A 13,051-nucleotide genomic window follows, 5' to 3' on the forward strand; every position below is an offset into this window, starting at 1 on the left:
GACTCCTTCTTGTCTAAAGCATGGGCCAGCAGTACCACGAAGAGATATAGATCAGCGTGGTCCAGGTGGGTGCGTTGGTGTCTTCGACGGGATCTGGATCCCCTGGTCGCAGGAATCGTTCACGTCCTAAATTTCCTGGCGGAATTAGCGACTAGTGGTCTGGCCTATCGAACAATTAATGCCGTTCGCTCGGCGATTTCGGCGGCACACGACCAGATAGACGGTGCCCCGGTTGGGGAACATCCCCTGGTGTGCAGGCTCCTTCGGGGGGTACGTCTGGACTTGCCCCCAGAGCCAAGGTATTCTGTCCTTTGGGACGTTAATTTGGTCTTGAACCTTTTCCTTTCCTGGCAACAGAATAGGTATCTTTCTCTGAAAGAACTATCAGCAAAATTGGCCATGCTATTGTGCCTGGTGTCGTGTCGAAGGGTATCTGATGTGCGTGCTTTGGATATCTCAGCGAGAGTGTTCTCTCCGGATGGAGTTACCTTCACGGTGGGTCGTCGAACGAAGTCCGCAACGAGATCTATATCTTATCCGGCCTTCGTGGACGTTCCCAAACTATGTGTGGTCCAATGCCTGAAAGCATATGAAGATATGACTTTAGAACTTCGTCCTCCGGGCGAACAGCAGCTCCTGATCGCACTGCGAAAACCGCATAAGGCGGTATCCTCTCCCACCATAGCCCGTTGGGTACGATGGGTATTGCAAGAGGCTGGCATTGATACCAAGCAGTTTGGAGCTCATTCGGCCAGAGGTGCTATGGCCTCAAAAGCTTTCTCCTTGGGAGCGCGTTTGGAGGACTTAATGCGTGCTGCAGATTGGTCCTCGGATTCCACTTTCAAACGGTTCTATTTCAAGCCAGTGGTGGATATTGCGAGTTTGGTGGTCGGTCAGCTTTAAACAAGCATAATCTGAAGCCTCCGGTCCTGCCATAGAATCGAAATTTGCCTAGCATAGTAACGGTAAGTTTCAATTCTATTAAGGACACGGAGGCGAGGATTATCCCACCCACTCTCCGGCGGAGATCCCTCCCCGTATTGGTGTAAGTAAAATCTCTTGAAGGTTCTTGCTTTTAATGTATTGGTGTGGTTAATAACACTTGAAAGTACTTGCTTCTGACGTTCGGCATTGTATTGTTTCTTGCCTTGTTCAAATTACATATGAACGTTTGCGGCGCTGACGCAGTTGTTGTTTTTCCTTCCAGGTAGCGACTCTAAACAGGATCGTGGTTGATTTGGCGTGACTCGCGCGAAGAAAGAGGAAGGGATCACAGGAAGGACGCCCTACCTTAGCGCAGTGGACACTATGGAAGGACTATGATTATGGACCGATGGGAGTTGTAGTTTATCCCATGTGTTTGATGTTTTTGTGATATGTTTATCCCAGTGTTGGGTGGTATATCATATCCTTTACAAGTTTTGCTTTTCTGGCTGCTATGTGTTTTTGTTAATAAACAGCGGAGAGAGAAAAGCATAATCCTCGCCTCCGTGTCCTTAATAGAATTGAAACTTACCGTTACTATGCTAGGCAAATTTCGATTCACTATTTTTAAGTTAAAGTATGAAGAAATACAAAATACTTAATCACAAGAGAAGGTCAAACTTTAATCTCTAATATTACAGATCTGTACAATCATAAGGAATCAGAAAAAACGGTAGAGCAATACAGACAGCGAGGGATGTCCAATCAAGGGCTCTATTAAACAACAGTACTGAAAAGAGGGTTCTTTACAGCCGCTGGCTTACGGATACTGAAGATCAACAGGTGTTAAAACAGTCGGACTAAGTAATAGCAGACAGAAGAGGTCCATCATCCACCAGGTTTGAAGCAAGTGCAAGGAGGCAGTACAGGAGCACCTGTTCACAGTAGGACTTGCACTCATCACAATGCAGTCACTGGCTCACTGTATTACAGAGAGGATGTATCCTCACACTGCTGCTGGGACCAGGAACCCTGTGGTCATAAATGAAAGCGAGGAACCATGGAGATCAATGGGACCAGCAATATTCCACACAGGCGTGTAGGCGTCACACCTGGTACCATCACAAACAGCAGATGGGGCCACCATGAGGGTCGATGAAGTAGGGAGACGATGGCCTTGAGGAGGATGTTGAGAGCAGAAAGAGAATCTGGGGAGGCAGTGGATACAAACTGTGTAATGCTCTTGGCCCCCAGAGTCCTGAGGTATCTGTAGTTTCCTCTGCACAGCACCTTCTTTTTTACAATTTAAATCCCTGATCCTTTCTTCATTGTGGGCACTAGTTTTCCAAAGCGCCCTCCCGGGACAATAGAGGACACCATATTTACTTTGAGTCATTATCTTTCGATACTCGAAATTAAACTACCAATCACTGTGTTTGCTAAAGACAAAATTATCTTAGATCTTGCTTGGTACAATCCTGCACTATCAGATCTTAGGAATGGCTAGGTGTAATCATGTGTGATTTTAAAAGGACAATTTTCCAGTAGCAAGGTGCACTCACAAGTCCATGGCACTGAAAGGAGGGTGAGGTTCTGACATACCATCACCTAAAAACCTGAAGGTGATTGGCGGTGTGGAGAGATGAACGAATAGAAATCAATATGCAGGACCTGGGGATTTACCACATACTCAACAAGTGCTCAAGTGAGATTAAAGTGGGGCCAACCATGGATTCTTAGGAGTCCAACACTACAGTTCGTAGTTTGTTTCCAAATTTCAGGAGGGCAGGACCAACAACACAAAGACAGAAGCCAAATGCACATTTTTATTTCCAGATTGCGCAAGATCAAATCTGACTTTCTCTAACTTCTATCTACTTTCCACTGCGGAGTCCTGTAGCTTAGGTGCCAATTTTGCTACCCATTCGACTCCAAGTTGTTAAAGTTCCTTGTTTTTCCATGCCCATTGATTACAATTCATTTCTTTTGGCTTTTTATTCTTTCAGTGGTTTTCCAACATTGCATTTTTGTCAAATTAATGTGCTTTTCCTCCACATCAGTACACTTTGCTTTCCCCTAACAACTGGAGTGTTCTTTTGATAACCGCTACAGTTGGTCACTGTAAGCAGGAGTGCTAAACTCTGGAAAGTTCTTAAACAAGCTGTACCAGTGAATGTGGTGCTTTTCACGGGGGTAACTGCTCAAACTGGAAAACCTTCTAAAGCAGAACGGGGAGAGCACCACTGTGCATTACTTACTGCTGCATATTTTCCCTTCCCATCATGTCTCATATCAGAGTTTGCTCCTCAGTGCTAGAATCCCATGCACAATGCTAGACACATGCATGCATAGATGCATAGTTTACTAGGTCAATGATGCATTCCATGATGTTCCCCATCACCTGCCTTTACAATTGCATACCTACCCCAATGTAATTACAGTTTCGATGCGACTTATTTTCACTTAATCATTTTCTTGCAATAACAACTATGGCGAACAACATTTTTAAAACAAGTATTACTGCTAGTAACAAAGTGCCTTTTCCGTGACTGGAGACAGAAAGAATCTCCTTATTGACAGGATGCGGGATAAGAGGAAAAGTCTTACCCCCAGTCTATCCTGCCTTGAATAGTACTGCTTCAGGGGCATGCTAATTGTGTTAGTTCACAGTGCCAGAAGGTCTGCCTGTCAGGATGAAGTGCTTCCATGCACTCTAGACATTATGGAGTTCTTGAATCTTAAGTGCCAACCTGCCTCCTCTATCACTGCTGGAGAATTGGGAAACCCACCAGGGTCATGCTGTTTAGATTAATCTGGGACATGATCAACAACAATAAAATGTGGCCAGAAATCACAATATATAAAAGTATTCATGCAGATTCTGCACATACCCTGTGTCCATGAGCGTTTATGTTGACACTTTATTTTTGTAGTTAAAAGATTTTTCTTTCACTTATAAGTAGGCTCTAGGGTTTGACCCCTGATGCTCCCCCAACTTACCCTCTCCCCCTGCCTACCCACCCAATGTATTTTTGGCTCTTGACTATCCCAGGACCCACCTTTGGTTGCTCCCCTCCATCGAATGAGAGCTACTGCACTAGATTGCTCAGAACGTTTAAGCTTGCCACCAGCGAGGCCATTTGTCAGGTCTATCTCTACATTTAATGCTGCTCACCACATTTGTAAAGGAACATTCTTATTGTTTTTTAATTGGGATTTCCTTTCCTCAAAGCCACAAAGAATCCAATTGTATTTGTTTTAAGAGCAGATGGAACAGCAAGTGATCAAAAAAAGCCTGTGACTGTTTTTATCAAAGGGCAGAGACAGCAGCTGTTACAATGACTGCAACTGTCATGGAAACCAAGCAAGTCAAATTGAGAAGTGACAGAACACTGCTCAGCAGCCTGGAAGCCTGCGTCATGGACACAGGTGGCGATAACTGCTGCTAGCATCTGGCTACATTGCCAAAGTAACGAAGAGTTTTCAAGGAAAATGAAAAAGGAGAAGAAGCACCCAGGCAAAGTCAGACATACTTTCACATGACAGCACGTGTTTGGTAAATTAAATAACTTTAACAATTCTTTCTGCTAAGCCCATTAAAAAATAAAGAGAGAAAAACACACTGAGTGGGGTTTACTTACAAAAATCTCGAGGTCCTATGTGAATGACATCTCCATAAACGTTTCATGTTTAGAGGATTCAAAAACTACTAGACCGAAAAAGTGTGGCTCACAACCTGCAGAATAATTCTCTCAAAAATCCAGGTACCTTGAAGGACAGAGGAGAAACTTTAGAGACAGCGTAGCTGAGTTCAAGTCAACAGCAGGGCACATGGTGGTCCTGCAGAGCACTGAGAGAGCAGCTGTGCTGTAATGTGGCCCACTAATCCCACCCTGATGGCTTAAAATCAGATAGCTTACTAAAATCGATGGAGTACAGTTTAACCATTAGGTGCTGTAGTGCTCTATCTCTTTTGTCAAAAGAGGTTGAAAAGTACATTTGAATGCATGGCCTCCAAAGGTCACGTAAAATGGGTCAAAACATCAGCTAACTCTTTCCATTAGTTTCATAAAAGTAGAACGAAGGAAAACACAATCAAACTGCATTTGGTAGATGCAAGATGTGAATTAAGTTCGTAGTTTTGCTCCTTGGGGAGACCAATACAGTTGTGCCTGGTCCTATCGGGCAGGCACTATATCCGAGAAGGGTAACGTGCAAAAAGATACAAAATCTGGTTTTGTCATTTATCAACTTGAATAATAAACACAAGGGTGGCATACTCAAAACAGAAGGGTGACTTTAAAATAAAAATAACTATTAGAGTTAATACCACCTAGAGTACGCTAAAGTCCTAAAAGGGCAGAACGACTTCGAAACATTGACTTCACAACTGGATTTGCTAGTCTTGATACTAAACTTTTCCACATTATCATTACCACCTTTACAGCATCACTGAAATCCTATGTTCTACATCAGTTGTCACAGGAGAATGAAGGTGGTAACTGGAGGAGGACAGATGAGGAAATGTGGGGCTGCCACAGGAGGATGGAGCAGTCCCTGCCAGCAGCAGTGACCCGACGGCATGAGGGACAGACATTGCATGTGTTCAGGGACGGAGAAGACAGGAGATGTCTGCATGTAGCCGCGTTGGTCGGGTAGGTCAAGGGAGTCCAGGGTGCAGCCAGAGTATGTTCACGAGTGCAAGAAGCGGTTGAAGGCATTGTAAGCGGCTTCCAGATCGAAGAGCATTTGTCTGACTTGCGAGTCGTCCAGCTCATCTGAGGCAGACATGCCACTCAGCTTTTGCAGCCTGGGGATGAAGGAGAGAGACAGGACAATGAGACCAGGTGAAGGCAGAACCTAGATCAGATGCCAGCAATGCCAACAAAAACAAACAGAAACACGAACAGTCCCAAAGCTATGAGACTGTAGCAAGCAACTTTACTTCTATCCTTCCACAGCGGATTGATATTTGCAGTCACAGGGAAGCAAGTTATTTGGAAGTAAGGGTGGTGGATTACTAATGAATAAAAAAAATAAGCCCGCAGACTCCAGTAGGTATCAGGACCACAGATTCGGCTCAACTGCTGTAGTTGACTTCATCTTTTTAACCCATTTCAGTGCGCTGTCCATAGCCCAAGCTTTACCTTACCTTTTCAACTGAGCTTAGAGTCTTGTGAACAGACACCCATGCTGCCTCCTTTCGTGACAGAGCTCAGTCTGCTGGGTTATAGAGTGCAGCTAGTCGAGTACACAAAGTACATTTTGTATATTAAAGATGCCGCCAAGGATATATATGTGGAAAAGCACGTGGCCAGATGACTCTCAGTCAACAGGACATCAGCTTTCTGTCTGGAACAAATAATACTCCGAAGCCACACAGACAGAGGCAGGCATATTTAGTCTGCAGCAGCACAAAGCTACTAAATCAATACAAGGCAGATTGGTTTAGGGAAGGAGAATACTGGTTAGCAATAAAAGCTATTAGAAGACAGTGCCCTTAACACTGCACTTCAGAAGAGTAGTGGTGTTCAGATTACATGTTGCCTGACTGAATACATTTATATTGCTTTTATCTAGATGCTTGTTGTTTCAATAAGGGTTACGAAGTTTAAAGCGGGATTTCTCATGTAGAAGAGCCCAGAGTGTCTCACTATAATGAAATTCCTAGCCTATGCACTGACTGACTCAAACGTCCTCGCACAGCCAAGTGTAGAAAGAGGATCTCTATTGTTAGAAATCATTCCAATGGTGGCTTCGTGGTGCATAGGTAATAATCATCTAGGCTAGGTATGATTAAATTCACAACAACATGCCCTACAGATCAGTCTCTTGAACAGGATCCAATGGTCTAGTGTGTTGTAAATCTCTGCTATGATGATGGTGTCTTAAGGTGAGCACACAAATTAAAAGTCTAACATAACTTGGAAAGACCATAAGCCTTCAGACTCTTAAGTCTGCAGAAGGTTGGTGTTCTGGAAAGGAAGGGTAGAGCTTGTTTCCTGGCCACAACCCTCTAAAGAAATTGTAATTTTGATACAAGTGACAGAAGAGGACCTGCAGTGTCATCCCACAAGGTACAATACAAAATATAAAGAAACACCGTGGAGCGAGTCAGGTGAAGCACAGTGAAGTTTGTAAAATCAGTTAGGTTGGCACTGCACTGGTGACTGCCACCAAGATGCATTCTACTTCTATCAGAAAAATGACAAATTGAGGATGCGGGGAATCAAATGTATTCACTGGACGAGCATGCTATGTTTCTTAAATTATGTAAAGGGTTATGTTATGTTAAAAATACTTTTAAAGCGCACTTACACCCAACGGTTTTATGGCGCTGTGAGCATAGGGAGAACAAACATTCAGCAGTGTACGTAATAGGAAGAGAGTGTGACTATCCATAAGCTTGGCGGAACAGTAACGTTTTCAGAAGGGATCTAAAACAGGGGTAGGAAGTGGAAAGTCTCAGCTATAAAGGAAGTGCATTCCAGAAGGAGGGGGCGAGGAAAGAAAATCTGAGACCACCGTGTCTTTTACGGGTAAAAGTGGGAGTTGTGAGTAGGGCCAGATGAGAAGAGCGGAGGTTGCACGAAGGGAGATAGTGGTGGAGGAGGGAGGAGATGAAGACCGGACCAAGGCCGGCCAGGGCTTTAAAAATAATGCAGCCTAGTTTGAATTCACTGCGTTTAGCCACTGGGAGCCAGTGAAGAGCTTTAAGCAAAGGGCGAACATGACGGCGTCTAGGCTGATGGAAGATTAGTCTCGCGGCCTGGTTCTGTACCAGCTGTAATCGATTTAGCTGGTACGCAGGGATGCCAACATAAAGTGAATTTGCGCAGTCAATCCTAGAGATTACCAGGGCTAGGAGAGCCAGAGTCAGGCCCTCCGTGGTTAAGAAACGGGAGATCTTACGGATTTTTCGGAGATGGAAAAAACAAGAGGATACCACAGACTGATCTGGGGCTTCATGGAAAGGTCCTTGCTAATAATGACTCCTAGGCTTTTTGCTGAGTTGACAGGGCAAGGGGGGGGAACCAAGGCAAGAAGGCCAAAAATTAGAATTCCAAGGATTGGAGGCACCACCGACCAAGACCAGCTCGGTCTTGTCGGGGTTGAGCTTTAGGTGATTATCCTCCATCCAATTGCTAATAAGGCACAGAGTGGACTGAAAAATATAAATTGATTGGTCAGAGGAGTCAATGTCAAAGACCAGCTGAATATCATCAGCATAGTTAAATGCGAGGACACTGCTGTCCCGTAAAGACCGGATGAGGGGGGTCAGATACAGATTAAAAAAGAAGGGGAGAGAGGGAGGAGCCCTGGGGGACGCCACATGTCAGCTTAACTTTATTTGCTGAGAAGTTGGAAAGGCGGACGGCTTGATGGTGATTGCTCAAGAAGGAGCAGATCCACCCAAGGGCCGGCCCCTAGCGTCTCCGACACGGCCGACTAAGGTGTCATGGTCGACCGAGTCGAAGGCAGCCGACAAATCCAGGAGCACCAAGGCTTGGCTGATCTTAAGGTCCCCTCCTCTCCTCAACTCCTCCATAACTGAGAGAATGACTGACTCAGTAGAATGGGCTGGTCTAAAGCCGGCCTGTTGCGGGTCGAGGAACTGAGTGCGTTCGATAAATGAGCTAAAAAAATTGGTGACATGGGCCTCCAACACCTTGCTACGGTAGGGGAGCAGGGAAATAGGACGAAAATTACTCATTAAGGAGGGGTCAGCATTAGGCTTCTTTAGAATGGGTACCACTTCAGCTGTCTTGAAGGAGTCAGGGACCAGACCGAGTCGGAGGGAGTTATTGAGGAGTGCCAGAGGGGGTTTGGGGCAAGTAGTGAAGGCCTCTCATAAGATATGAGGGGGACAACAATCTGAGGGGGAGCCAGAGCCCACCTTTTTTAACAGGGCAAAAAATTCATCCTCAGATATCAGGGGTATCTGTTCTACTATGTGGGAATTACTGGTGGCAAATGTAGTGGCAAATGTAGGGGTGGAGGATGATGTACGGAAAGGAATACTGTTTATAATTTTAGCGATTTTGTCCACAAAAAAGGAGTTAAGGGAATCACAGAGGGCTTGGGAAGGGAGAGGCTTAATGGTCACTCTATCGGGGTGTGAGAGCTCTTCCACTATACAAAAAATATCTTTTGCCTTAGCGGCAGAATCTATAATCTTCTTCGAGAAGTATGAGGATTTTGCCTGGAGGATAGCTAGCTTGTAATCTTTAAGCTGGGCCGTGAATAGCAATTCACGGCCCAGGGTGTAAGTCAGTTCACCCATGCTTAGACCAGACAGTGCCTACATTGCATAAGTGAGGCGAAACCCTGCAAATGTGAGACCAAGACCTGCATTTGTTCAGAGAAGAAATAGTGCTTAACTTCTAGTCCACTTACCAGAGGTTGACTTTCTCTCTGCCTTCAAAGTCTGGAGGAAGATGGCTCATTCGATTCATGGTTTCCATCAGCTCCCGCAGGTCCGGCTGGATCTAGAAACACACAGGAGTGGATCAATAACACCTTCAGACAGTTTTCAAATCACAAGGAAGTTGGCATTTTGTACACTAGAGGGCTTACATTTATCTCTTGAACTCTACTGGACTGAGTCGGATCATGGCAGAGTGGACGCCTTTTAAACATGAGCATCATGACCAGTCAATATATTGTGCAGTAGGGGTGGGCGATTATACAGATATTATGTCTCGCAAAGTTGAATAGTTCTCACAAAAATATGTTACGGTCATGAAGTTCCACACGACTCAGAAGTTTGCATTAAATTTTGGGACTTTCGCAGCACTTCAGTATTACATTTTCCTGTATTTTGTTATTTTGGCACATGTATAATTTGGCCTATCTTTACTTCTTGAGTAAGAAATCACTTGCAAAGAAACACAGCACTAGGTGTCAGGATCCAGGTCATGCGCCTACACTGCTGTGTGAACCTGCTCATAATCAGGCACTGTGAAGGAGTGACATGCCCAGAAAACTACAACTCCCAGACTCCCGGGCAGATGGGGAGGTGATTTCTGCAATCCTGACACGCTTCCTGTTGCGTGTAATTCGTAGCATTCTTGTTCCTTGCCGGCTGGCAGAGGAGCACCCTTTCACGTCGCTTTGATTCCAGGCTTCGGAGATTGGAGGAGCTGTTTGTTTTCGTTTCCCGTCCCGAGGTAGGCGCGGGAACGAGTTTGTTTGATTTAAGTTTCACGGTGCGCGTTGCCTTCAGCCACGTTGCCGTACGGAAAAGAGCATTTTCCTTGTGTGTCATTTCAGAAGCGGAGCGCGGTAGTTATCGGCTACGCGTTACAGTTGCAATCCCGTTTTTTAGAAGAGAGCTCATTCTTCTAGGGGTTTGGTGTTTTTGCTTTGTGGGACAAACTCTGTACAGGCGGATTACCAGCGGAGAGCTGTAGCGGTCACAACTACGCGCTACCATGTGGTCTTTCTTTTTCATTAAAACCCGGAGACTAATAAGGAGTAATACTAGTGCCTAAGGTTCCTGTGTACAGTCGTTCTTCCTCTGGATTCCATTACTGTGTACCTCACGAGTACTCTTGTTCATACTCCTCAACAGAGCGGAGTGTTGTGGTTCTTGCTCCCTACACACTACCGTATCTGTAAGGCCTGGGCGTCATTTCAGTTACCTTTTTCTTTCCTTGCCTCACATAAGGAATATTTGGCTTGTGTGTTTATTATTTGATTTCCATCATCAGAACCCATTATTGCAACGCAATCCTCACACTATTGTCATGGTAGGCAGAATGGTTGTTTATGATATTACCAATGTAAAGGCCACATGTTTTTTCTGTGTGATACTTGAGTATTGTTTAGGTTTCATTTAGACGCAACTCAGTCAAGACTGGTGGTGAATGAGGAGGATTTCAACAGAAGTTTGTTTCCTTTATTGTGCAGGTACAGATGATCCTTTAGTGGGACCATTCGAGAGTAGCCTAACGTATGTGGACTGTTTCCAAGTGAATGTTTTTGTCGTTACAGGTTACTCCCTTTCCCTGCTTTCCCTTCCCGTCCCTTTTCCTCCCTTTTCTTTTTTCCCTTTGCCTAATGGCTCAAATACTCTGTGTATTACATCTCGAGTGTTTGTGACGTTGGGAGGTGGACCATTATATACTACAACCGGATCCTGTGGAGCAAAATCTGACACTAGGTGCGCTCTTGTATACAAAATGTTAGCAGTCGACTGGTTTCAATAACAAAAACGGTTTACCATTAGCAAAAGGAAAACTCTGGAAAATACATGAAGGCCAATAATCAGGAACCACACAAAACTTACATTATAAAAACTGTTTACACCCCTTATGTAGAGCAGTGTGCAGGTGGGTAGACATTTTAAGCACTGAGAGTGCTACCTCCATGCCGAAAGCCTGAAAGGATGTTCATATGATATAAGGCACATAAATAAAAAACACTCATCATGACCCAATTGTATAGAAAATATATTACTGCTGCAGCCAGTTAATAAGGGCACATCACCACTAAGTGAGTGGATGAGAATACAATGGCTGGATTAACTGAACAACACTTAACTGTGGACTCGTGCTGACAGAATTCCATCTTCAAGCATTCCATCCATCACCTTGTTATTTTTGCATCTGCCGCTACAAGGATGCCGGATATGCCCATACAAGGGTCCCTTGCTCACTGTGCCACTGGATTCAAGCTAGCCTGGCTGTTGAGGGGTGATCCCCGAAACCGGCCTCAGGATGCTGGTTTTTGGTCCGGGGAGTACCTGGCCTGGCAGTTCGGGCTGGACTATTCCCATGGGGAGCAATGTCAACACTTATTTGCATATGGCTGGGTCCAAACTGGGGTAGCATGGAGAGCAAAAAAAACTGTGGAGTGGGATGTGGGCCAGAGTGATTGCCAGTTATGAGATTAATTCAAGCATTCCATCTATAACCTTGTTGTTTTTGCCCATGCTGACAGAATTCCTTACGGGTAAGCAAGCTTCTCCTAACCATACTGAAACTAGGCCCTAAAGCCCTTAAGCACCTGCCTTAAAAAGCTCTAATTTTGCTAGATACGAAAATACAACTTTCGTCCCACACACATTGGTTACTAAAAGAAGAACAGAAGTCTGAACATCCAGGCTCCCTGCAAGTTCTCACTTCTAGTGGGAGCTCCTTTATAAGCAGAGAGGCAGCATAGAATGGAAAGTTATTTGACACACAACTTCAGCATACACCAAGGAGACATTGAAAATAAATACACAAGAAAATTCATAGAATTTATACATAAGTCCATAAAAATATAATCCATCTGAAAACAATAAAAATGAAAGGGAAAATGGAGACTTTGAAAGAGTCTCCTGCAACAAACATATTCCTGGGGCCACAGGGTTGCCGTTTCTGAGGTTCAGCTTGGTAAACAAGATCTGGGTTCAAACCATGAGAGAGAGGGAGTCGGAGCTATTCTCAGACCATTTGAGGATCTTCTCTTACCTCATCCATGGCTCTGATTTCCAGGCGCAGCTTGTCCATGACTGTGATGAAGAGCTGGAAAATACAGACCAGATGAGATTCATCACAAGCAAGGTGGGAAGAGGGGGAGAGTAATGAGGACAAGGGAAGGGTACAAGTAAAACAGAAGAAGAGCAGAGAATGGGAACACACAGGAAATGTGGTGTCCAACACGGGTGGTACCATATTTACCATCCTGGCACACTGCACCAGTAAATGTCTTTGTTTGACTGTTTCCAGGTCATAAAATCAGTACATGGTAGGCAGAGCATGCTCAATTCCGACCCCTATCTAGTGGAATGCTCCCTACTGGATGTTTTTTAAACAATATAACAATTAGGAAAGTAATAAAACCATGCTGCTTGCAGATTGCATTCTTATAATGGCTCCAAGAGCAAAATCTTACGATTTCTCTATGGCGCCACTAACTTATGGATGTTTGTGCACTTTGCAAATACCAAATAAATACGAACAAAGGAAAGAGAAAAAAATATAAAAAATAAAGCATTGCAACCAGGTAAGGAAGATGGAATAAGATGCCAATCACATAACTTAGTAACAAAGGATGGAAAATGAGGAACGCCGGAAAGATAAAGCTGGCAAAGAACACTGGGGAAGACACAGTAGAACGAGGGAGAGAGAATTTAAAT

At 44.5% G+C, this 13,051-nt stretch overlaps 1 protein-coding gene across 2 annotated transcripts in view; it reads right to left on the minus strand.

Moving 5' to 3' along the window:
• Window positions 1–1,586: 1,586 nt before the first annotated feature.
• The window catches only part of VPS28 (VPS28 subunit of ESCRT-I), a 62,865-nt gene continuing 51,400 nt past the window's right edge, over window positions 1,587–13,051 (minus strand). For both annotated transcript variants that reach the window (XM_086966353.1, XM_086966352.1), the window contains exons 8-10: window positions 12,384–12,437; window positions 9,322–9,413; window positions 1,587–5,734 (exon numbers count right to left, since the gene is read on the minus strand). In XM_086966353.1, coding sequence (XP_086822479.1) covers window positions 5,617–5,734; window positions 9,322–9,413; window positions 12,384–12,437 — 264 coding nt within the window. In that variant the 3' untranslated portion in view covers window positions 1,587–5,616. The remainder of the gene's footprint in view (window positions 5,735–9,321; window positions 9,414–12,383; window positions 12,438–13,051) is intronic.

The sequence above is a fragment of the Lissotriton vulgaris genome, chromosome 4_1, assembly GCF_964263255.1.
Source record: "Lissotriton vulgaris chromosome 4_1, aLisVul1.2, whole genome shotgun sequence".
Taxonomy (NCBI): Eukaryota; Metazoa; Chordata; class Amphibia; order Caudata; family Salamandridae; genus Lissotriton; species Lissotriton vulgaris.